This window comes from Oryza glaberrima, chromosome 10 (assembly GCF_000147395.1).
Source record: "Oryza glaberrima chromosome 10, OglaRS2, whole genome shotgun sequence".
NCBI lineage: Eukaryota > Viridiplantae > Streptophyta > Magnoliopsida > Poales > Poaceae > Oryza > Oryza glaberrima.
Window position 1 is genome coordinate 18,190,188 of NC_068335.1, and position 25,264 is coordinate 18,215,451.

Below are 25,264 nucleotides of genomic sequence, written 5' to 3' on the forward strand. Positions count from 1 at the left end.
GAAAATATATTTAATTATTTATTTGATAAAACTAATTTAGTACTATAAATATTGCTATATTTGTCTATAAGCTTAGTCAAACTGGAAACAGTTTGACTTTTAAAAATCAAAATATCTTATAACCTGAAACGGAGGGAGTATATTGGTCTATTTTTTACATGAGATGCCTCGGTTTTTGAACCATCGCAACTTAGATACGAAAGTTTTACCCATAAGTTAGATTTGTTCATTTGTTTCACAACTCATCAGTAATATAGCTAAAACCATCGTAGCCCATACTTATTACTGCCTCCGTCCCAGAATACTCGTCGCTTTAAGTTTTTTTTTAACTTTTGATCTTTCGTCTTATTAAAAAAATTATAGAATTATTATTTATTTTGTTTGTGATTTGCTTTATTATCAAAAGTACTTTAAGTATGACTTCTATATTTTTATATTTGCACTAATTTTTTAAATAAGACGAATAGTCAAACGTTACAAGAAAAGGTCGAAGCGACTATTAATTTGGGACGGAGGTAGTAAGCATTAGCCAATTCTGACCTCTAACTTCTGACATTATAATGCAAGTATGAAACACCTGCATGGCTGCATATCCTTCCACTGAAATATCCCCTCCGTCTAAAAAACCTAATTCTAGAACATAGACCCATGTGTATCCAGATTTATTGTTAGGATTAGATTTTTTTTTGAACGGACCAGTACTCCTACAGATGCGAAGGCAGCGGCTTCAGAATTCTTAAGTCAGAATCCACATGTTAGCCTCCAAATAATTCAGCACCAAAGCTTCTAGTAGTAGTCATTCTGGGACCTGACACGAGGATGCAACTAATGCAAGTGCAACATCCTGCAGGCAAACTCCAGCGCTTTCAAGCACGATCTCGCCATCTCAAAAGACTCGCCGCAAAATCGCAATACACAAGATCAGACAGCGATCTACGCCCTAATAATCTTCACACACACTGGGTTTAGCCTCTGAACACCCCACACTAATCACACACACATCCTTCCCCTGATCCCTGATGCTTCTCCGGAACCCGAAAGGGATGAAAAGATAGTGAGAAAGAGAAAAGAAAAGATAAAGATGTGAGAAAGATAAAGCCGGTGTGTTGTCTGAATGTCTCTGAATTCTTTTGGACCTCTTCTGATATCTCTGCTTATCCAGCCAGCTACTGCTAACTACTACTGCTACCAAAGTATGAGTTGGCTTCCATGTTACGGTGATGGCTTGTGGGGAGAGCAAAGCGTACCGTAACCTCCCAACGTGATCGTCACTCCATCGGTCGCCACGTGGCGTGGTCGCGGCCGTCCGATTGTCCTGCAACTGCCATCCTACGGTTGGTGCAGAGCTGCAGGATCAGTTGGGGAGTTGCACCCAAGTTGAATATCCTGATTAGTAGTAGTCTAGATTCAGCTTCAAGTGTTAACTCAACCAAGGATCACCAACCGAATAGTTGTGAATTGTACCTAAAAATCACCATCTGGTCAGAAATATTTAATGTTGTAGGATAAAATTCGATCAAACCTTTAATGTTTTCTTAAATCCTTAGTTTAAAACATCATGATTACTCCAAAATTCAGCTTTAGGTGGTGTTTGAATCTTCTGAAGATGAATATTAAGTGTTTTACGTAAAACGAGATAGTAATAACGTGTGATTAATTGAGTTTTAGTTATTATAAACTTGAAAATGGATCAATCTGATATTTTAGAACAACTTTTATATAGAAAGTTTTTACACGAAACACACTGTTTAGCAGTTTGAAAAACGTGCTATAAATATGCAAAATTTTATCCTCTAGCCTTAGAAGAAACGAACAGGTTCTCAATTGTTAACTCAATTAAGAATAAAAAACCAAATAGTCACGAAAAGTTCTTTAAAAAATTGCAAAATACATTTTGTAAATATAATTGAAAATTAATGTTTTATATCCACATCCTCTGCCATACGGCACACAACCTACGTTTTGAATCTAGAAATTAATAGTGCAAAACCATATATTTTTGGATCATAAATTAAAAATAATAGTAAAAGGAAACGAGAATTGAACAAACTGATGAATCATCAGCAAGCACCAAACCTCTCATGTGCTATATATCTCAAAACAATTTGCATGACCACACATCTCATGTGGAAATATAGGTGAAAGAGTTGGAAGCTTCACCCAACCGAGCACTTCAGTTTCTTTGCAACTCTTCCGAGTCTCACCCTTCTTCTCCAAGGCTATCGGTTGAGCCGTCGTCAATGCAACCGCGACCAAACCGCCGATCGATCCATCGAGATGTTCACGTCGAATCCACCACCTAATCCGTAGCCTCATACCACCAAATCTCACTCCTCCTCCCTCCATGTATTCTTATCATGGTTTCTTCCTCCTCCCGCCTCTCCCCTCGCCGTCGCATTCTTCTTCTTCTCCTCCCGGCAAGCATCGTCCCGCCATTGTTGGGATCCATTTGTTTATTATGGTGTTTCTTGACGTGGTTTAGGGCTTCAAGAACGCCGCCATGATCGGGACAAGGTGTGAGACGACATGGGTTTGGGTGGTGATGGTGGTGGTGGTGATTCTTGCGGCGGCGATGGCGGCGGTGGTGGAGGGTGTGGGGTCGCCAGAGCCGGAGCTGGAGGCGTTGCGCGACGAGCGGGGCGGGCTGGTGGCGCTGCGGGACGCGCTGCGGTCGGGGAGGGACCTGCACTCGAACTGGACGGGGCCGCCGTGCCACGGCGGGCGGAGCCGGTGGTACGGCGTGGCGTGCGACGGCGACGGGCGGGTGGTCGGCGTGCAGCTCGACGGCGCGCAGCTCACGGGCGCGCTCCCCGCGGGGGCGCTCGCCGGCGTGGCGCGGCTGGAGACGCTGTCCCTGCGCGACAACGCCATCCACGGCGCGCTCCCGCGGCTCGACGCGCTGGCGCGGCTCCGCGTCGTGGACCTGTCGAGCAACCGGTTCTCGGGGCCCATCCCGCGCGGGTACGCGGCGGCGCTGGGTGAGCTCACGCGGCTCGAGCTCCAGGACAACCTGATCAATGGCACGCTGCCGGCGTTCGAGCAGGACGGGCTCGCCGTGTTCAACGTGTCGTACAACTTCCTCCAGGGCGAGGTGCCCGACACCCGCGCGCTCCGCCGGTTCCCCGCCACCGCGTTCGCCCACAACCTCAGGCTCTGCGGCGAGGTTGTGAGGACGGAGTGCCGCCGCGAGGGCTCGCCATTCGACGCCGCGCCGGCCGGCGGCGGCGGCAGCGGCAGCGGCAGCGATGGTGGTGATCGGGTCTTCGGGGCGCGCGACGCCGCCGCGCCGCCGGCGCGGTGGCGCAAGCCCATCCGGTTCAGGATAGCGAGGTGGAGCGTCGTGGTGATCGCGCTCATCGCCGCGCTGGTGCCGTTCGCCGCGGTGCTCATCTTCCTCCACCACAGCAAGAAGAGCCGGGTGGTTCGTCTCGGCGGCGGTCGCGCCGCCGCCGCCGCCACCGCAGGTAAGCACGCCACAAAACCCACTCCACTTCGCTCGCCGCCGCTTTCTTCTCGACGAGTCATTGACGGCGACGTGACCAGTGGCAGGTGACATCAAGGACAAGGCGGCGGAGCAAGCCGGCAAGAAGGTGAGCAGTGGCAGCGGCAACGGAAGCCGGAGCACGACGGAGTCCGGCAAGGGAGCGGCGGATCAGCTACAGTTCTTCCGGCCGGAGAAAGCGACCTTCAGCCTCGACGAGCTGTTCCGTTCGACGGCGGAGATGCTCGGCAAGGGCCGGCTAGGGATCACCTACCGCGTCGCCCTCCACGCCGCCGGCGGCGGCGGCCCGGTCGTCGTCGTCGTGAAGCGGCTGCGCAACATGGGGCACGTGCCACGCAAGGACTTCGCCCACACCATGCAGCTCCTCGGCAAGCTCCGCCATGAGAACGTCGTCGAGGTCGTCGCCTGCTACTTCTCCAAGGACGAGAAGCTCGTCGTCTACGACCACGTCCCCGGCCGCAGCCTCTTCCACCTCCTCCACGGTCAGTCCATGGCCATTCTTGATCGGAGTAGTCGCTGCCATGGCGACTGATCTGATGAAGAGTTTCGATTTTTGGAAGTGTGTGATTTTTTTACCTCGAGGCGATATCCTCTCGTTTTGTGTATGCAGCTTAAAAAATTATCAATTTTTTTTTTAAAAAATTTTGATATATGATATATCTTTTCGTAAATATACGAGTCAAAATTTAACTGGTACAATTTAAAAAATAATAATAAATTTGAACGTGAATTACGTGCTAGATTCATAATTAAATTTGTTATTTTTGTTTCTATTTATATAAGTTGAATTTGAATTTGCATGTGTTGTGGAGTGATAAATCACATATTGATCTATCTTACTAATTTTTTTAAAAAAATTTGTGACTTTTTAAGAGACATATAAAAATAAAGGAATATCGGATCCTCGTTTTTGCTGCAGAGAACAGAGGAGAGGGGAGGACGCCGCTGCCATGGCTGACGAGGTTGGCGATAGCGAAGGGCGTGGCCCGGGGGCTGGCCTACCTGCACCAGACGCTGCCGCTCTTCCACCGGCCGCCGCACGGCGACCTCAAGTCGTCGAACGTGCTCGTCGTCTTCCCGGGGCCCGGCGGCCGCGGAGGCGGCGGCGGCGACGCGGCGCCGGTGGCCAAGCTGACTGACCACGGGTTCCACCCGCTGCTGCCGCACCACGCGCACCGCCTCGCGGCGGCCAAGTGCCCGGAGCTCGCGCGCGGGAGGCGGCGGCTCTCCTCCCGCGCCGACGTGTTCTGCCTCGGCCTCGTGCTGCTCGAGGTGGTCACCGGGAAGGTCCCCGTCGACGAGGACGGCGACCTGGCGGAGTGGGCGCGGCTGGCGCTGAGCCACGAGTGGTCGACGGACATCCTCGACGTGGAGATCGTCGCCGACCGGGGCCGCCACGGCGACATGCTGAGGCTCACCGAGGTCGCCCTGCTCTGCGCCGCCGTCGACCCCGAGCGCCGGCCCAAGGCGCACGACGTCGTCAGGATGATCGACGACATCGCCGCCGGCTCCGCCGCCGCCGCCGGAGACGGGGAGGCGACGGCGGGGCGAGAGCTCGCGCTGCGGTGAGCTCTGCACAGAATTTGCCGGGAGAAGTGTTGTATCCATTTGTAGCTGTGTTTGTGTCGATTTTAGGCCTCGTTTGGCATGGGCCAGAATTCTAGTTCAAATTTGAAGTTCATCTTGGGAAGGAGGATTTGGCCCATTTACAAAGGAGGCTTAATCTTTTCTTAATGTAAAGTTGAGATTGGGATTTGATCGGTTTTTAAATTGGCCCATTAGTCTTGTTAAACTTTTTCTGGGGGAAAAAAACTCAACTACCCAGAGGTGCCTATGTCTGTTCAAACGGAAGGTGTACAACTACTTTAGCTTGAGTACACTCCACTTATAAAAATCCTCTTTAATCTTAACAAACTAAAGTGCAAGCCATACAAACCATGCGTGATCCTTGCTGGAGAATGGAGATTCAATCCATGTGGCTCATACAAGACATTTCACAACATCGCAGACAAAAATTAAGCAACACGGGATGGCTAAATCCACGTCATTTAGTCCAATTTAAGCAATACTAATCCCTCCAAACCAGAAGAAGAAGAAGAAGAAGAAAGAATCAACAACTTAAAGCAAAACTAAACTTGCAAATCACCCAAACAACCCCCCCCCCCCCCCCTAAAAAAAAAAGAACTCATCCATTTACCGGCTAATAAAACCAAATTAAAGCCAAAAATCCACATCATTACTTCAACCCCTTCCCATTTAATCACAAGACGAACCTAAGCACTTCCAAATCAAATCAATCAAAGCTCTTTTATGATTTTGTCTCATCGACCGCGAGCACAGCGTTGCCCATGCATCATCCCATCCATGCATCAGATGCGCCCATCGCTTGAAGGAGAGACGCCGAGACGATACCTACTCCCCGGCGCGTCCGTACGTGGGTGCGTGACGTGGCGGTGACCTGTCATGTGGGCCCCACTCCCCCCGCGATAGAGATGAACACGAACTCACGCACGCATCGTCGCGGCGGCGAGACGTGCCACCGCTTCGCCCCGCGCGCATGAACACGTGTCGCGCGCGCGCGCCCGGCTCCGCCACGTTATAAGCTCACCGCGACGCGGCCATGGCCGACGAGATCCAGCTGCTTCACACCCACAACTGTACTGCGCACTTGGTGATCGAGACGAGGCTAGCTAGGATAAGGCGCGGCTTCGGCGGCGGCGGCGGTGGGCGGACCGGACGGCGGCGAGAGTTGGTGAGTAGTGAGAGTGAGTGATCGGTGTGGAGATGAGCACGGCGGCGGCGAGGCCAGGGCGGCGGTTCACGGTGGGGCGGAGCGAGGACGCGACGCACCCGGACACCATCCGCGCCGCCATCTCCGAGTTCCTCGCCACCGCCATCTTCGTCTTCGCCGCCGAGGGCTCCATCCTCTCCCTCGGTACGCACTACATACACACTCGTTTCTTGATAATTTCTTCCATCCATGGCAGCCGCGGCGGCGCGCGGGAGTGACATGTGGCATGGCGATGTGTGTGTGCAGGGAAACTGTACCAGGACATGAGCACGCCGGGAGGGCTGGTGGCGGTGTCGCTGGCGCACGCGCTGGCGCTGGCGGTGGCGGTGGCGGTGGCCGTCAACATCTCCGGCGGCCACGTCAACCCGGCCATCACCTTCGGCGCGCTCCTCGGCGGCCGCCTCTCCCTCATCCGCGCCCTCTTCTACTGGCTCGCCCAGCTCCTCGGCGCCATCGTCGCCACCCTCCTCCTCCGCCTCACCACCGGCGGCATGGTACGTACATATACCTTGATGTCTCTCTCTAGCTAAGCTTCCTCTCTGATACCTTCTCGTCGCCGTCGCCGGCGACGTCGTGCAGCGGCCGCCGGGGTTCGCGCTGGCGTCGGGGGTGGGGGACTGGCACGCGGTGCTGCTGGAGGCGACGATGACGTTCGGGCTCATGTACGCGTACTACGCGACGGTGATCGACCCGAAGCGCGGGCAAGTCGGGACCATCGCGCCGCTCGCCGTCGGCTTCCTCCTCGGCGCCAACATGCTCGCCGGGGGCCCGTTCGACGGCGCCGGGATGAACCCGGCGAGGGTGTTCGGCCCGGCGCTCGTCGGCTGGCGCTGGAGGCACCACTGGGTGTACTGGCTCGGCCCCTTCGTCGGCGCCGGCCTCGCCGGGCTTCTCTACGAGTACCTCGTCATCCCGTCCGCCGACGCCGCCCCGCACGGCGGCGCGCACCAGCCGCTGGCGCCGGAGGACTACTAGACCCGCCGCCGGTCGCCGCCTCCAGCTACAATATCTATTAGCTATGTGTGTGTGGTTGTTTGTGAGTGTGATTAAGTGGTTAATAAGGGGTGGTGTGTTTAGCTTGCCCCAGTGCTGGGATGGACGGTCCAGATCAGCTCATGTACATTTGTTGGTTGGTTACTCGGATGATGATCCGTATGAACAGTGAGCTACCAGTGTGTAATGATAAATAATTAAGTTTCCATTATAAAGTGAAATCCAGCCCAATACAAATGTAGAATGCACGCATCATGGACCTTGGCCTGTTTGCTTTCTTAGGGGGAATAAAGGCTGTGTTTGATAACAGTTGTTCCCAACTCCCCTTTTGTTTTCTGCGTGCACACTTTTCAAACTACTAAACGGCGTATTTTCGCGTTTTTCAAACTACTAAACGGCATATTTTTTAATAAAAGGTTTATATATGAAAGTTGCTTAAAAATTATATTGATCTATTTTTTTAAAAAATAGCTACTTTGCGTGGGTGATGGGTTCTTCACTTTAGAAGAGGTGCAGAACAATTTCTGAAGGAACTGCAAAAGCTTTTTTTTCTTCCTTTCAATTTTCATACAAGAGAGTTTCTGCTATTTCATATGCCTTAATTTCATGACAAAAACATATACAAGTAGAAGTAACTTTATTTCAAGTTTGTTCTTGAAGCTAGTGTAGTTACAAAGTTAGTATTGTATCGTCAGTCATTGGCTAAATTTTGGCCAATGCATCACTTCACTGAATTCGTTCAGTTTAGGAGTGAGGAGGCTACACGCCTACACAGATTGATTTTGCAGATAAAGAGACAGGCCAAATGAGTTACACAGGATGGATGAACAGAACTAGCTAATGTTTCCAGCATGTCACTATCTTTGCAGCAAGGGCTTTAAAGAATCTTTACACATTATTTTTCCAACATACATCACAGGAGGGCGAGCTTAGTTGCCCTGCCCAAAAGTCATATAGTAAGAGTGGAAACAAGAAAAGAAGGCAAAAGACATGTACAGGTAAAACGTCAATCTCCTTTTCTTCCAGGAAAATGCAGCAGCTGCTTTGACACTGTCCTGAGCGGCTCAACTCTATCCAATCTGTCGCGAACCCAAGGGACTTGGATCGGTGTAGGGGGTCAGTAGTACTTGGAAAAATATTTGGCAACCCATGGAGCGAGCTGAGTATTCTCTGGTTCCCTTCTGTTCTTGTTGTAGTAGTCAGACCATAGAGCTGGATATATTTCAGGATTGAAACCATCGCGGTATATGCAGAAGGGCAGCCAACCGTCTCCTCCGTTCATCCTTCGCTTCCTTTCTCGGGGGTACGCCAAAGGCGCTTGAACATACCTAAGGTCAGAAGATGTATCCAGTCAGAATAAGGATTGCTAATTTCATACATTGTATCAGAGAGTGCATCTATTGTTATACCTGATTTCATCAACCACAGAATCCCAACAGAAATGTGTATGCCCAAAAACATGGCAAGCGGCTCCATGTTTAGTGTTGTCATGTATAGTTCTCAGCCTCCTCTCCAAAAAATCTGATCCGATGACCTTTGGGAGGTTTGGATAATAAAGCATCCGCTTCTCTGGACATAGTTCCTGTCTGCAGAGTTGAAAAGAAGGCATTACTATGGTATTACAAGACTTGCTGCTAGCGCGATCAGATATCCCAGACATCACAGAGCTCAGTGAGAATTTGTGAGGAGACTATCAAGTTTCATCATACACCCAGTGTATGGTACTTCCTCCGTTTCATATTATAAGACTTTCTAGCATTGTCCATATTCATATATACATTAATGAATCTAGACACATATGTGTGTCAAGATTCATTAACATCTATATGAATATGGGCAATGCTAGAAAGTCTTATAACCTGAAACGGAGGTAGTACTATGGTAGCCATCAAAGAAACAATATCCTCAAATTATTATGAAGGAGAACTTTTGGTGATGTGGGATCCTAGATAGAACTACAGGAGGCACTTGCACTCACCTTGGTACAAAGTGTGAAAATGTTAGTATCTGTTTGCTGCTCTTTTTTACTTCTTCAATTGCATCTTGATTTCTGTCATTCAATTTGTCAAAGTAGAGAGCAAGAGCTTCATCTTCATTTGCCAGGTCTGGAGGCCATTGACAAGCATGGAAATCTTTACAAGCCTGATCATTCAAACCAGTAACATAATATCAATGTAAGTTAGTGCCCATGGAAAGAAGACCCGTATTAACATATCCAATTTCACAATCAAAACAAAACAGAACAAAACGTTGGCCAAGCTGCTTGCAAAAATGAAATTCAGATGGCAGCTAAACACTGAAAGCAAGGTATCAATCTAATGATTGTTTTGTCACCCAGGTCACAGCATGGTTTTGGATCAGGTTACATATGAATAACACTTGAAGGGATATCATATTGACAGCATGGAATTCCAGAAATCTTAATCAATGCTAATTGACACTCCTAGTGGTTGCACTATAACAGTGAATAGCATATCAGGCCATTGGGGGAAAAGAAAGTTACCATCTCTAAGGAAGGGACGCGAACACTGTTAACATCCTTTTCCTTGTCAAAGCTCTGGAAGACAATTAAGCAAAATGAGCAAACAGGATATTCCTATTAAACACGGTGCATTACAGTCTGGCTGGAAAATTAGCAACCTTGTGATACCATGAGAACAATGGTATGATCCCCAAGTCACCTATTATTCTTGGGCCTGTATCCACACCCAGCTCACTACACGCATCAAGCAATGCAGTCAGTTTCTCCAGCGAATCCATCTGGAAGAAATAACTTGAGTAACTGAGACAGCCCAAGCAATGTACAAAAGAAAGATTAATGCTGCAGTCAAAAGGAAAATAAATAAATAAATTCACTGTTATATTAGCTATGATCCAACAGTAGAGTTCTCATTTCATAGTTTGTGCTGTTCGTCATGCTTTGCGGCATGTATAACAGCTAGAATAGCTATCAAACAGCTTCCCCATGTCGCAACTAATGTGTTAATAATGTCCATTACTTATGTACAAACGGGTCACCCTTTGTCATGAAGCAAGAACCAGTACTATCAACATGTGATCAAATTCACAACTGAAATACAGCTTAGCTGGACAATACTGCCAGAAAGAAGTGACAAGATTCAGAATGACATCAGTAAACTGGGTACTACATCTAAGATTTCTTGTATCAGCTTATGCAACTTACTAGTACTACATAAAGGGAAGCACTAAGTAGGCATATGTCATGCCATTCGATCGAATTCACTAACATAACTACTCATGTAGCTTTAATAAATAACGGTAGTACATATCAATCACTAGGCCAAGGCATTTCGTCAAACACCTTGCTTGCAGCGAAAGCCGAGACGGAAAAGAAAGGGGTGGGAAAGAAAGGAAACGGAAAAGGGGGTGGGGAGAAATCCAACTCACGTAGCGGCCGTTCTCGCGGCGGAGCCAGAGGTCGTGGTTCCCGGGGACGTAGAAGACGGCTCCGAACCGCTCCCTGAGCGCGGCCATGGTGCGCGCGAAGTTGTCCCGCGTCTCCGCTACGTCGCCCGCCACGACGAGCGCGTCGATCCCCACCCCGTCGCCCCCGCCTCCCCCGCCGCCGACGGGGAGCCGCAGCACCCAGTCCATGTTCTCCCGGTAGTCCGTGTGCAGGTCGGACACCACGAACACCCTCGTCGTCGCCGCCGCCCCGCGCAGTCCCGCCCCCGTCGCCACCCTCGGCTGCGGCGCCGCGGCCGCGCAGCACCTCACCTGATGCGCCCCTCCCCCCCTCCCCCTCCCCCCGCCGCACATCCTCCTCCTCCTCCGCCGCCGGTGCTGCGCGTGCGCCGGCGACGCCGGCGTCGGCGCCGCGTCGAGCAGGTGGTGGGAGGACGACGGCGACACGGGCAGATGCGGCGTCATGTCGGGCTCGGTAGCTTCGCAAAAATCTCCTCCTCCCTTTTTCTTTTTCCCTTTTTTTTTTCCTCCCAATTTTTCTCCTCTCCTCGCCTCGCCGGTGGGTGGTGGTGGTGGAGTCGAAGGGCAATTTCGTAATTTTCACACGACTCGACTCCTCGGCTTGGGTTGGGTTGGGTCGCTGACTGTGATTGTGTGTGGGTGGTGGGGTCGCCTTTTATACTGCCGCGAGATAAGCATTAAAAGTTTTTTTTTTTGGGGGAGTTTTTTTTCTGGTTGGTGGGGGGTGTGAAAGGTGGGCCCACATGGCAGGAGTGGCGTGTGGGGGCCGCCGGTGGGATTAGCTAAGCGAGAGCTGGTCATTAGCGGCGTGTGATGATGATTATGTTTTTTGGGTTAATCACTAATCATTGGCGGCCTCTGGCACGGGATTAGTGGACTATTGGTACTATTATTTTTGGGCGTTTCCTGCACGGAATTAGTTAGGCTAATGGAAAATGTAAGAGAGTGTAACGACTAGGTCAGATCTTATTTTTTTATAAGATGTTCAAATAGACTTTGTAGAATGATTATATGATTCAACAAGGTTTTATAAGATGTGTTAATGGACTTTCTAAATAATTATATGCAGTTCAATGAAGGTGTCGCGAGTAGATTAGTGTATTGTGGAACCCGGTGTCGTGTCGGCGGCAGCATCGTGTCCCAACACCCAACACCTCAGAAGGAATCAACGAAAAGAGAGGTTGGTGTTCAGAGCCAATAATCACTCATGAGCACATTTTTTCTTCCGAAACTTCCGACCACAAATTTAAAAATTAAATACCAGGAACGAATACAATTCCTCTCCTTCTAAATGCCCTCATCGTCTACTTTTGATCTTGTTCGGTGCAGTTTGCTGCAGCAGCAGCTGCAACATAGAAGCAATATAGTCACTGTAACAGCTACAACTGCGCAGCTGCACAAAAGTTACAACGAACAGACTTTTTATGTTTACAAGTCAATAGTGCAGCAAGCAGCAAATATGCTGCTGCAGCCACAACTGGTTTTCCAAACACACCTATCATTGATTTTTACATTACTGTATAAGAGTTTATTCATAAATTATTTTGAACTGCTTATATTTAGAGGTTTTTCATCAGTTTTCCTTATCCGATAGCAGCAGCAGCGTAGCTCTGCGGGCTTCCTACGGACAGCGTCATCGCGGTCCAGGAAAACGGTAGAAATAAATTCCGTTCTATCCGTACGTCGACCTACCACCTACTCGGTCATCAGGATAACGATCAGATCATCAGACAGATCGACGCCTACGCCTACGCGGTCGGAAGCTTCCGGTCGCCGACAAGTGGGTCCCACTGGCGGGCCCCACGTTCCCCTTTCGCGCACACGTGTCCCCTATCACGCGTACTCTAGCTTCCAGCGGCTTCGATGGAGGTGCACACGTGGCGCCGCGTCAGTGGCGGGGGATCGCACACGTGGCGTCGCGTCAGTGGCGGGGGATCGCACACGTGGCGCCGCGTCACTGGCTGAGAGCGCCATTAATTCACTCTCGTTCTCTTCTTCTTAACTCGAGCTGATCAGCAGCAGCCAGCCGCCGGCGAGCTGTGCCGTTCTTGATCACCGAGGCGATGGCGGCGGCGGCGGCGGTGCTGCTTGCGGTGGCGTGCGCCGCGGCGGCGGTGATCGCCGGCGGCGAGTGCGGGAGGGTGGTGCACGTGGGGGAGGAGCACCGGAGGAGCATGCTCGCCAATGGCCTCGCCACGGCTCCTCCCATGGGGTAAGGAATAATAATCACTCACATCGTCACTAAGCATGCAGTAATTTAGCGTATCTAATTAATCCAATGTTAATTCTAATGGTTAAGCGTAGTTAGCTAGTAATAGTAATGGTTAATCTTTGCTGCTATCCTGTCATGTGAGCAATAGCGCCTTTCTGCTTGTGAGTCTGCATCTTGGTTAATTTAAGCTTCTGAATTTCATGCAGCTGGAACAGCTGGAATCACTTCGCCTGCGACGGCAACGGAGAAGACGTCATCAGGGAGACTGGTAATTTCAGTTATTTTACGTAGGATGTTTTGATTTTGTCCTAAATCAAATTTCTTTTTAAGTTTGGTAAAACATATAGAGAAAATGTAATAATATTTCTCTAACAAAAAATTAATTTTGTTAAATCCTTTTTTCAATATATTTGTTCAGAGTAATAAACTTCTTTTTTTTTTCTGTCCGGCAGTGCCGTTTACAGCTGTACATTTGTACTAGTAGTATCCTACTAACAGCGTGAGCTGATTGACTGAAAGTCTGAAACAGAATAATTGATGAATTAGCCTTTGTTGAATCTTGATTAATTATTTTTCCCTTTTTTTTTTCTGAGCAGCTGATGCACTTGTGTCAACCGGGCTTGCAGCTGCTGGCTACAAATACGTCAACATCGGTACGTGCGTCATGCATACGTCATTGCTTCTTGGACTAACCCTTTTTTTCCCTTTTCTTATTATTCTAGGATATTACTTGTCGTCAATGGCTGGAACTTGATTGAGTATAATAAAATCATGTGTTCTTTTTTTAAAAAACTTTTCTGATGATTATTTTTATTGTTATTATAGGATAATATTGTCAATGGCTTGAATTGGAGTATAATAAAATCATATTGTTAATAGAAAAATGATATGATTCTTTTGATATTCTATGATATTGTCGTCAATGGCTTGACCTGACTGAGTATAATAAAATCGTGTTTTTTTATATATATAAAAAAACTTTTCAGATGATTGCTGGGCAGAGCCACAACGTGATTCGAAGGTGTGTGTGATAATGCAGCACTGATAATTTCGATTTCTTCTGGACTGTAGTTGTAATGAACAGAGTTGATGTGATTAAAGGCAGACAAAAAAAATTTCATCCACAGTACTTAATATTGATGATACTGTCCCAGGGTAATCTTGTGGCCAACAAAAAGACATTCCCCCACGGGATCAAGGCGCTCGCCGATTATGTTCACAGCAAGGGGCTCAAGCTAGGCATTTACTCCGATGCAGGGTAAGAGCCAAGAACATAAAAAAATCAATATTTTGAAAATAAACTTTGCAAATAGATTACAATAGGTGGTTTAACCAATGCAGTAGAAATAGAAGATGGGGCAAATAATCTGTGGCAAAATATCAATCTGTTTGTTGCTCCAATCTCCATTTTTTGTTTTTTTTAACTGATTCTTGCGTGCAAATTTCTGAAGATTCAAGACGTGTGCGAAGGTTCAGCCGGGGTCTCTCGGCCACGAGGAGCAGGACGCCAAGACATTCGCATCGTGGGTGAGAATGAGCCACTGAATCACACTGAAATGTTCAGAAACATGTCTATTTTTTGGGGTTTTATCTAGGTGTTCAGTGTCTTCTTTTTTCAAGAACCGGTTTAGTGTTAAAGATTTCCTTCTTGATCCATTGGTTCTGTTACACCATTATCGCAGGGAGTGGACTACCTCAAGTATGATAACTGCAACAATGGCGACCTGAAGCCACTGGAGAGGTGATCACTCTTGGTGCTACTACCTGTCTGAACTTTCTGAAGCCGTCGATACTGAATGTCTGAAAAATGACTCGTGAATTTCTCTGACAAGTAGTCCAATGGTAGGTACCCGGAGATGAGCAAGGCTCTGATGATGGCCGGCCGGCCGATCTACTTCTCGCTGTGCGAATGGTAGGTTAGGACAACTCGATGTGTATTAGTTTCTCTGAACCTCTGAATCTGTGATCAGTTTCGTGTTCATATATTTTTTTTGGCGAACATGCAAAAAGATTACACATCAGTATATTAGAAAAATCTGTGATCAGTTTCGTGTTCATCATTCGAGTTGTCGTGTTTGTCGGATTGATCAGGGGCGACATGCACCCGGCGAAGTGGGGCGCGGCGTACGGCAACAGCTGGAGAACCACCAACGACATCGCGGACACCTGGGAGAGGTGAACCGCCGTCTTCAACTATTTAAATGACATGCAAGAACGAGAGGATCAGTGTTCAGAGTTCAGAGTTTTCATATGTGATTGTGTTCGTTCTGTTTCAGCATGGTGTCGAGGGCGGATGAGAACGAGGTGTGGGCGGACTACGCGCGACCTGGCGGCTGGAACGGTCAGTGAATCACTGACGAATCATATTACTGTATCATCAGTTCAATCCATGTCTGAATTTCAAATGCTACAGTTTCATCTAAACTTAGGCATATAATTTGTGGTTTGTCAGACCCGGACATGCTGGAGGTTGGCAATGGCGGGATGACCAACGACGAGTACATCGTCCATTTCAGCCTCTGGGCCATCTCCAAGGTACTACCAAATGTGACGGATGTCGGATAATGATGGTGTTCGTTTCTACTAAAGATGACGATGAAAAATAGCATAAAGAAAAAAAAGAAAGTTATCATCGGTTAGCATATGATTAATTGAGTTTTAATTATTACAAACTCTAAAAATATATTTATATAATACTTCAAAACAACTTTTATATAGAAAGGTTTTTAGACTAAATAGTTTAACAGTTTTAAAAACATGTTTACGAAAACTGAGATAAAATCTATATCGTGACCAGAAAAGAACGGTGATATACTACTCTGCTCTGCATTATTCTGCTCTTGCTGGGTTTGACAGATCGAATTTTTCTCTGAATTCGTCAGGCTCCTCTGATCATCGGGTGCGACGTGAGGCACATGTCGCAGGAGACGTACGACATCCTGGCCAACAAGGAGGTCATCGCCGTCAACCAAGGTACTCTACTCTTCCTGCTGCCGCGAGCTTCAGGAATTCAGAGAGTTTTCATGGCGCTTGTCGGATTGATCTTTTTGGGAATTCAGATGCTCTGGGCATCCAGGGGAAGAAGGTGAGGATGGAGGGCAGCAGCGAGGTGTGGGCGGCGCCGCTGTCGGGTTACAGGACGGCGGTGCTGCTGCTGAACCGGCACGCGGCGGAGGCGGCGGCGATCACCGCGCACTGGGACGACGTCGGCCTCCCCGCCGGCACCGCCGTCGAGGCCAGGGACCTGTGGCGGCACGCGACGGTGGCCGGCGCCGGCGGCGAGTTGACGGAGAAGATCACCCTCGACGTGGCGCCGCACTCGTGCAGGATGCTCCTGCTCAAGCCCCTCATCTCGTCCCGGGCCAACTGAGACGAGCGGGCGAGCGAGCGAGCTCGCCGCCGGCGAGCAGGGCTCTCCGGGCGTCCTCGCCGTGACATTTTTTTAGATAATGGAATAAATATCTGGGCCTTTGCTCATTAGAGCTGCAGCCAATTATTACAAGGCATCACACAAACAACGATTAAAGTTCAAATAAAATTAAACACACCCAACGATAAAAAAACCAAACCAAGAAAAGGAGCACACATTTATTTAAATCTATTTGTGAATCTTCATCCATGGTTCGCAAATATTTGCATAACCGTCGTCTCCAGTTTACGGCATGCAACCTTCATAAACTCTCCATCATCTTCACACTTTTGTAGCTTTGCCCAAAACCGGAGCCAATATGTTGCCTTGAATATTACCTGCATATATGAGATAGATGGTGATTTGTCAAAAACTATATCATTCCTACTCAACCACAGAGCCCAACAAGTATATCTTCTTGTGAACCCCTAAAAGCTAACCATCAAACATATTAGATATGGTACTAGGGAGGTTTAAACCAAAAGAAAACTGTACTACTCTCCAAACAAATTTTGCAAAATGACAGTCAAGAAAAAGATGTTGAATGGTCTCATTTTTCATACAGAAACAACATCTTAAACTGCCATTCCAATTCCGTCTTGCCAAATTGTCCTTAGTTAGCACCACCCCTTTAAGCAAGTACCACATAAAGATCTTAATCTTAAGTGGCATCTTAAGCTTCCAAACAATCTTATTTCTCTCAATATAATCATTAGTAATTAGAGCAAGATACATTGACTTAACAGAAAATCTAACATTCTGATGATAATTCCATCTAAAACAATCAGAGGATTGGTTCAACTAAATATGTATAATGGAAGCACACAAATCATGCCAATATATAAGATTCTGACCAACTAAGGATCTCCTGAAGGAAACATTAAGTGGAACAGAACTCATAACATTAGCAATAGTAGAACTTTTCCTTCGGACAATAGAGTATAAAGATGGATATTTATCTTTAAACGCCAAGTTTCCTAGCCATTTATCTTCCCAGAACCTTGTGTGATTCCCATCATTCACAATCCAAGAACCCATATGTAAGACAGTATCTTTGACATTCATTATACCTGACTAAAATTAAGAATCACCCTCGCCGTGACATTTATATGTGCATCTTTATTGGCCGCATTTTCCTGCAATAAAACGCAACTGGTGTATTGTTTTTTTTCCCTAGACTATCTAAAAAAACTGCCACAACAAAAACTTTCAAATCTAACTATAGTACAACTTTAATATAATTTCAATATATCTATATTATAATTATAATAACTTATATATAAGTATTAAAAATAACTTATATAAATATTACTCACTCAATCCCAAAATATAAGACACAACCACTTCTAGCATAAAGACCAAGAAAGAATTTAATCACCTCCTTGATTGAATCACATCCATACATACAAGCAATGTGATTAGGAGACTTAATGGTACATAAATTAAAATAAACCAAATTTAAAGAACCAAGAGATGATAATTAATATATGCATGTATGCACGCTTTATATTATGAGACATAGAAGAAAAGTGGTTATTTCTTATATCCTGGGATGGAGGAAGTACATGTACCCCCTTAAGAAAAAAAAATATGGATGGAACATTACATAGGACAACGAATCTAGACGTGCTCATGTCCAGATTCGTTGTCCATGCTTAGATTTTTTTTATGGAGCCACGGATGTAGTAGTTATAGTTAGACTAACATGTAATTACACTACAATTGTACTGTCGACCTTTGAGGTTACAACTATAGTATTTGCATGGTATGGGGATTGTCGGTACCAGGGTGTATATGAGATTAAGGTAAAAGAAATGGAGACAAGAATTTTTATACAGGTTCGTGCCCCCTTATATAATAGGTAATAGCTCTACTCCTGTTGGTCGAAGTCGGTGTTGCTCTTTATTCATCAAAGATTTAAATCCATGTTGACTGGTTCCACCACAAGAAACCCATCCAGTTAAACTATACTCACTTTGCAATTGTGGGAATATACCTGTGTATTGTTACCTGAAGAAAATGTGTGTAGTTTAACAAATCGTAAAAATTAATCTTATTATTTTTGTGAGAGCGTGTATTATTTTTGATTTACAAATTGTATTTGAGGTCAAATATTAATAAGTAGACATGAAAAACAATAAAAAAGATTAGACAGTGAGGAAAAAAAATAAAAAAGTAAAAAAAAAAGAGCGGACAAGGACAAAGAAAAAAAATAGCAGAGGGGACAGGTCGAGAATTTTTTTATTATTTAAACATTTTTAATAAATAGATGCAACGTGTAAAATAAAATTATAAAAAATATTAGATGATTAGGATTTAGTTTTTCATGATATAAGCCCTTCACTTCAAGAAAAATATATTCTTTAGAAATAAAAGAAGTTGTAAAAAATGAAAAAAAAATGCCCATTAGCCGTGACTTTTCTGCCTCAAGTGAGCGAACCATGAGTCCATGATGGCGACCACCCAGAGCAACAGCGATGACATCACAACACAGCCATGAGCGACGTATTCATGTCGTCCATGTCTTCGGTGAGCCCCGGTGAGGCGGTGACAGTGGAGATCCACGACCAAAGCGAAGCCGGCTAGCTCGTGTTGCACGACGCACTGGTCTAAGCGAGAGATGTGAGGGCGGCTTGGTGGAGCGATGATGGCGAAGCTTCCGTGCGGAGTTAGCTGATGCCACGGTGTAAGAGAGGGAGGTGGGAGACCCGCCCCGCTTGTGGGGGAGACGGGAGCCAGATACGCCGGTGCGGACGACGTGTGCGGCGTGGTGGAGGCGGCGGCGACTAAGGCATGCGCTCTGATGGCGAGGGGGCTTCTCGTGATGTTGTGCGTGGCGTGTCTCGACGACGAGGACATGGGGGCCGGAGGCGGCGTGGAGCAGGTGGCGGCCACCGCACGCTGATGAGGTCAGCCACCTCATGGTGCGCGAGAGCATGCACGGCGTGGTCGGAAATTTGGTAGGGGATCAATGCCCAGTGCCGAGGCAAAGTACGAGATGATTGATCGATTTTATTGGATTACAATCTCATGGTTCCCTTCCAGCGGATTTTATCGTGGTTATTTGTCCGATTCAGGTCCAGATCAAATCCATCCTTGCTTTTCCCTTCGTTTTAGTAGCCCCTTGGCTGGTTGTGTCGCTCGAATTGGATTGCGAGAAAGGAACGACGGATGAACGCCAACACAAATGTGCATACGGCCGAAAACGGATTTACGGACGAAAGAGTTAGGTGACAAACGAAAAATTACTAATTTTTTAAGTAGTTAAGATAAGATATACCATTTTTATAAATAAAGTACTAAGTTATAAGTGGTTTTTTTTTAAGGGGCATTTGTAAATTTGCCACCGGTTTTTTTAATTTTTCAAGGATGCCACTCAAATAATAACTCTAGTGGTATTTTTGCAAGTTTCTATTGCCATTTTTACGGTAACGATTCAAAAAAATTGTAAATTTACCATTGCCTTTTTTTAACCGCTCGGAGAGAGCGGAGAGAGCGCCGCGCACCTCGATTCTTCCACCGATCCTTATCTCCACATTTTTATTCCCGATCTCTCTCTTCCTCTCGGTCTTTCTCTCATTCACCGTTCATCCTTCTCTCCTTTATGTTCTCTTTTTCTTCTTCTCTCCTCCGCATACGCCCTCACTTCCGGTGGGAGGGGAGGCGGCGGACAGGGGCGGTGCCCTCCCCTCCGCCAGATCCAGCGGGAGGGGAGCCGACAGCGTCCCTGCGACGGCGGTGGCGGTTTGGTGATGACAACGGCACCCTTCCCTTAGATCTAGCTGCATGGGAATTTTTGGATATATTTGTGTGTATATGCTTTAGTTTTCCCTGTCTCCGATTCTCGGAATGGAAGGAACAACAGGGATTTTTTTTTTGGACCGATGAAAAATTAGCCGAGGTGACGATTGAAAAATTACGAATCTTTTAATTGGTTATTAAGATTAAGATTAGTTCAGGTTAAGACTAGAAAAATGATCATGCGTTACAATGGGTGAATACAATCTAAAAGAATTGGACAAAATTGAAGGATTAGCAATGCATATACGTGTATATATAGCTATTGCTTACCATAGTCTGCTGTAACTACCGATCCATCACCTAATGAACTACGGAACATGTGGGTATGGCCGGTGAATATTTTTTTTAAACAGGCTGCCTAGTAAATTAACGGTCGATGAATATAATTGCAATGAAAAATTAACGTCATTCTAACATGTTAGTTTTGAAGTTATGGAGCGTAGTTTTTTCGTGCAGTAGCGTGTGTGCTTGCATTGCATGGACTAATATGGATCATGTCGTAGAAAATATTGTTATGGCAGGCTATTGATTTGCAGGAGGCACGTAGCTTTTCCCAACCCCTCTCTCTCGTTTTCGCGCGCGTACGCTTTTTTAAATGGTGTGTTTTTTTAAAAAAGTTTCTATACAAAAGTTGCTTTAAAAAATCAAATTAATCTATTTTTGAAAAAGAAATAGCAAATACTTAATTAATCACGCGCTAATAAACTGTTCAGTTTTTCCCAATCACTGTTCTGGATGGGAACTTCTCCTAGCGAACACAGCCAGTCAGTAGCGATGACTCAAGACTATACTAAAGTAAGAGCTGAAATAGACATGATAAATTGACAATGTGTGGAAGGGTAACAGCTGATTTATTAGTGATGTACGAGCACAAAAATCAAGAATAAAATATTTTTCCAAAATTGAAAGAGAAGATGTGGAGAAAAAAAAAACATCCTGAAAATCATCAAAGGATAAATTTCAACTCAGCTAGTGTTCATCATATAATGTGGGCCATGATCGGTCAATGTAACCCGCCGGCCCGGGTGGGGATGGTGGAAAAAGGGCCTGCCAGACCAGGGAGAAGCAAGACACTCACTTCATGTATTGGAACCGGAGAATAGGGATGCAAACGGAGCGGGCAAGCGGGGTTTTTCAGTCTGCTTATCTTATTTCTAGTTTATTTTTTCTTCTAAATTTTATACTATCATGTGAAAAATGAACTAGCAAACAGGTTTTTATACGGGTAGCAGGACTATCCACTTGCATCTCTACCAGAGAACACACAACGCGTGCGCGGGGCGTGCAAAACCGATATTGTAACGGAGTAGAGAACGTACGGAAATCTTGAGCAAAAACATTTAATTTCTAATAGTAGAGACTAAGATAAGATATACAATGTTCTAGATTTATTTCACCAAAGGACAGTGCAGATCCACCGCTCGGCTATCCCGTATGGTCACTCGGGCTCGTTGGTGATTACGACGTCGTATATCTATGCTGTTGAAGGATTGAAGATCAAAGTTTTGCAAACAAATATTACCATCATATTTAAATATATGATATTTTTTACTTTATTCGATATTCGTTGAGAAACTTTGGCAACTATTTTTTCTATATTATAATAATAATTCTAACAAAATTAATTATAATATTGTAAAAGTAATTGTGGATAAAAAAATTGCTAAGCACACTAGTCGTGTGCATTGATTTTTTTGACATTTTATAATTTTTGATGTTTTTTATTTCTTCTTTAATTTGTAACATGTTTAATTATTAAATAATTTGTAACCAGGATGGGCTTCGTGCAACTTCACTCTCGCACCACAGATCCGGGATCAAGGGGAGATTTTCATGAGGAAAACTATTGGTGGCCATTGGGGCATGGTTAAGACTGGGGATAGTGCATGATGTTTCGCATACGCTATACCAGACGGATCTCAGCTAGATTGACACCACCAACACCAATGACAGACAGTCACAGACTCCAGATAACTATTTGGAATCCGCAATTCGACAGAGCCACCTGGATACCTGCAAAGAGATCATCACTCAATGATTATGAGGACAAAATTCATGTTTGTGTCCTGTAAAAATTCAGTCTGCGTAAGCCATACCCAGTGAGACCTGACAGTCTTCGGTAATCCTCACGTCCATGGATCTGCTCCGCAGCCTGAAAAGAATGAAATTTAAATCTATTAAGCACTGAAGAGAACAAAAACATACATTCAGATGCATCAGAGAGGCATCAGGTGTACCAGGAAACAAGGAAATAAAAAATGAGAAAAGATCAACACCCAACTAAGAAAACTGGTAAGCAACAGCAGCAGAGAACAGCTGAATAACTGAATCTAGGGTTTGCAACAACATGGTAACAATTGAATAGTGTTACCAATGATAGATATTAGAGTGGGCACAAGACAGAAGGATATATTTGGACCACCATGACATATTCTAGAATATTTTTGTCCTTTTTTCAGACGTCTGAACCATCATGGAAGAAAATAGACATAATGCAACAGTCATATATATGGTTTCATGTTTCTAATGGAAACATATCAGGCGAGGGCCATTTGCAAAGAAGAGGCAAGCTAACGCATTGGAAATGTACCTCAGTATAATCATAAGCATTGGAATTTCCAGCTCTGGTGATTCCTAATTGTTGCACATTACTATTCCCAGCTCTCGAGAGGCCTAATTGTAGTGTACCCTACTAGAGTACCTATCAGTAGGTACTTGGTCAAGATACTCCCTCCGTCCCAAAAAAAAGGTAAACCCTGGATTTCCGTGCCAACGTTTAACTGTCTGTCTTATATGAAATTTTTTTATAATTAGTATTTTCATTGTTGTTAGATGATAAAACATGATTAATACTTTATGCGTGACTTATCTTTTAAATTTTTTTCATAATTTTTTCAAATAAGACGGACGGTCAAACGTTGGACGCGAAAACCAGGGTTTGTCTTTTTTTGGGACGGAGGGAGTAAGAACGGCGGGACATATAATCGGTACCAGGACTAATAGATGAGGGCAGTTCTCTACTAGGCAAGCGAGTAGTTGCTGCATATCTGTCGTATGAAGCAGATGGTGACTTTGCTACATCCACTACGGTACTCTCTTTTAGAGAAGTACTCTACAGGATACACGGTGTAAGGATCACGAGGCCCATCATTGTTCAACCCTCCATATGATGTATCATTGGCAGGTCTTCTATATGGTGGATCATAGGCAGGTCTTCCATATTGTGGATATTGGTCTTCCATATGGTGGATCAATGGCAGGTCTTCCATATGGTGGATCATTAGGAGGCCCTCCATATGGGGGACTATTGGCAGATCGTCCATATAGCATGAATTCCCTGTTAGGCAAGATATCAACAGGAGGACCATCAAAAGGGGCAAAAGGTGTCGGATTATTGGAAGAACTTTCATCTCTGAGTGTCCTAGTTCTAAGCCTCGAAGCAATCTCTGTCAGGGCTCCTCTTGCAATAGCTGGAAGCCCAGCAACCTGAAAGCTTGGAACAAATGTAAAAGCACAATGAAATGTTAACAAGTAAAAACTGCAGTTATAAAAGTAATATATGGATCTCTGGTGTAGGTATGGCCAAATAAATTACCTGCACAAGCTCCTCATCAAAAGACAGGTACTTAGGTTTATCTGCTTTTGAGTAGACTGGGATTTCAGCCCCCAGTCCGTCTTCTCATTTCAGTAATTACCTTTCCACCTTCCCCAAGAATACAACCAACTTTGTTTGATGGTACAGCAAGCCGTGTTGTCAACTGGTGGTTCTCAGCAAGTGTACTTACTTTACTATGGAGCAAAATAAGCGCCTCAATTGTTGGAGACACTGGATCATCTGGAATCTGGAAAGAATATGTAGGAAGATATAAAATTGTAAAGACTCGTGATAAAAATGGCAAGGCAATGACAATTGGAATAATCATCTGCATATTACCTCCTGAGATGAAACAACAATTAACCTTTCTTCAGAAGCATTTTTGCCAACTTCTTTAACCTGAACGCAAGCACCTGTCTGCACCTAAAATATTGGATGCAGGTTCAAATTGAATGAACAGGTTTTATAAAATTTAGAAGCGCAGAAATGCAGCATGCCACACACCACATAACTTTTATTCAGGAAATAGGATTTAGTTCTGTATTTATTCCAGAAAAGAATGTCTTCCATGTAATCGGAAAATAAGCTAATGGAATAAGTTCTTTGACGAAATCCATTTCACACTGGAAGGTAGGTCGCCGCCATGATCAAGTGCCACAATATCTTGAAAGAAATTAAGGGAGGTAGCAGCGAAGAATCAAGAGAGTGCTTAAGGTGAAAAAGAAAGGAAAGGAGAAGTGATCCGTACCATAAATTGATCAGTTCGGAGCAGTTGGCCTTGATGCAGCGGAGTCCCCTACGGACGGGAGGCCTAGATCTTGCCCTCCACTGAGTATGCCTTGTAGCTCACCACACGCTGTCCCCTCCTCTCTGGGTCACTGACATACCTCGCTATTTTCACTGTTCTATCATACAATTGGTTTGGAGAAGGGATAGACAGTGATCCCACATGTCAGAATTTTGAGAGTTGGTGGTGTGGGGTGGTGGCAGATTCACCACTCACCACCACCACTCCTCCTTTTAAAGAAGTATAGATTTACAGCTATTATCTGTGGGTAGCCAAAAGATTATAGAGACAAAGAAATCATGCTGTCATCCTTTATTCCATGTTTAAGAATGGGACAGTTCATGAGACTGAATGTCCCAGGATTAAGCTCAAAACCCGTGGAGCACAGGTTGTGAAACATCTTTGGAACGCTTCATGAGCACAACAGTATTTTACAAAATTGTTCTAGAATAATAATGTATGTGGTGTTATCCATCTCACTCCTTGCTGCCTCACACAGGTAAATAGAAACACCATTCCATCAGATATTTCATGATTAGTATATGTGCATATTAATACGTTGAGATAAGATAATCAGATCGGAAACCATTTTATACAATCCAATCTTGTTCCATAAAAAATATATTGTGATGATCAGTACTGCATTTGGTAAAGAACAAAGCTTCAGACATATCTTCTGCTCAGTTAAAAAAAAACAAGTCAAACTATTCAACACCTAAACAGTGCA

The 25,264-nt window shown here is 45.5% G+C and overlaps 4 protein-coding genes and 1 pseudogene across 6 annotated transcripts; 3 read left to right on the forward strand and 2 right to left on the reverse strand.

Annotated features, from left to right (window-relative positions):
* The first annotated feature begins 2,134 nt into the window (after positions 1 to 2,134).
* On the forward strand, positions 2,135 to 5,379 carry LOC127786260 (probable inactive receptor kinase At5g16590). 2 transcript variants are annotated; one of them, XM_052313596.1, is made up of 3 exons: positions 2,135 to 3,464; positions 3,544 to 3,984; positions 4,422 to 5,379. In XM_052313596.1, exons 1-3 carry the CDS (start codon positions 2,501 to 2,503, stop codon positions 5,069 to 5,071), a joined length of 2,055 nt encoding a protein of 684 aa, XP_052169556.1. In that variant the 5' UTR covers positions 2,135 to 2,500; the 3' UTR covers positions 5,072 to 5,379. The 2 variants fall into 2 exon arrangements, with proteins under 2 accessions (XP_052169556.1, XP_052169557.1); XM_052313597.1 differs by having other exon boundaries at positions 3,550 to 3,984.
* Positions 5,380 to 6,134: 755 nt separating this feature from the next.
* Positions 6,135 to 7,407, forward strand: LOC127786264 (probable aquaporin TIP3-1). Its single transcript, XM_052313601.1, has 3 exons — positions 6,135 to 6,437; positions 6,540 to 6,787; positions 6,873 to 7,407. Exons 1-3 carry the CDS (start codon positions 6,287 to 6,289, stop codon positions 7,266 to 7,268), a joined length of 795 nt encoding a protein of 264 aa, XP_052169561.1. The 5' UTR covers positions 6,135 to 6,286; the 3' UTR covers positions 7,269 to 7,407.
* A 703-nt stretch (positions 7,408 to 8,110) lies between these two features.
* Positions 8,111 to 11,353, reverse strand: LOC127786263 (uncharacterized). The gene is made up of 6 exons (XM_052313600.1): positions 10,695 to 11,353; positions 9,927 to 10,046; positions 9,790 to 9,843; positions 9,265 to 9,428; positions 8,696 to 8,872; positions 8,111 to 8,614 (listed from the first exon to the last, which is right to left on the reverse strand). The coding sequence occupies exons 1-6, from the start codon at positions 11,175 to 11,177 to the stop codon at positions 8,404 to 8,406; spliced, it is 1,209 nt and encodes a 402-aa protein (XP_052169560.1). The 5' UTR covers positions 11,178 to 11,353; the 3' UTR covers positions 8,111 to 8,403.
* Positions 11,354 to 12,727: 1,374 nt separating this feature from the next.
* On the forward strand, positions 12,728 to 16,425 carry LOC127786261 (alpha-galactosidase-like). 2 transcript variants are annotated; one of them, XM_052313598.1, is made up of 13 exons: positions 12,728 to 12,945; positions 13,152 to 13,213; positions 13,542 to 13,598; positions 13,932 to 13,966; positions 14,100 to 14,203; positions 14,397 to 14,472; positions 14,628 to 14,686; positions 14,792 to 14,857; positions 15,037 to 15,120; positions 15,222 to 15,286; positions 15,398 to 15,480; positions 15,828 to 15,918; positions 16,022 to 16,425. In XM_052313598.1, exons 1-13 carry the CDS (start codon positions 12,797 to 12,799, stop codon positions 16,378 to 16,380), a joined length of 1,290 nt encoding a protein of 429 aa, XP_052169558.1. In that variant the 5' UTR covers positions 12,728 to 12,796; the 3' UTR covers positions 16,381 to 16,425. The 2 variants fall into 2 exon arrangements, with proteins under 2 accessions (XP_052169558.1, XP_052169559.1); XM_052313599.1 differs by having other exon boundaries at positions 12,729 to 12,945; positions 16,005 to 16,425.
* Positions 16,426 to 23,141: 6,716 nt separating this feature from the next.
* Positions 23,142 to 24,637, reverse strand: LOC127752710 (RNA-binding KH domain-containing protein RCF3-like; annotated as a pseudogene).
* Between the last annotated feature and the right edge of the window lie 627 nt (positions 24,638 to 25,264).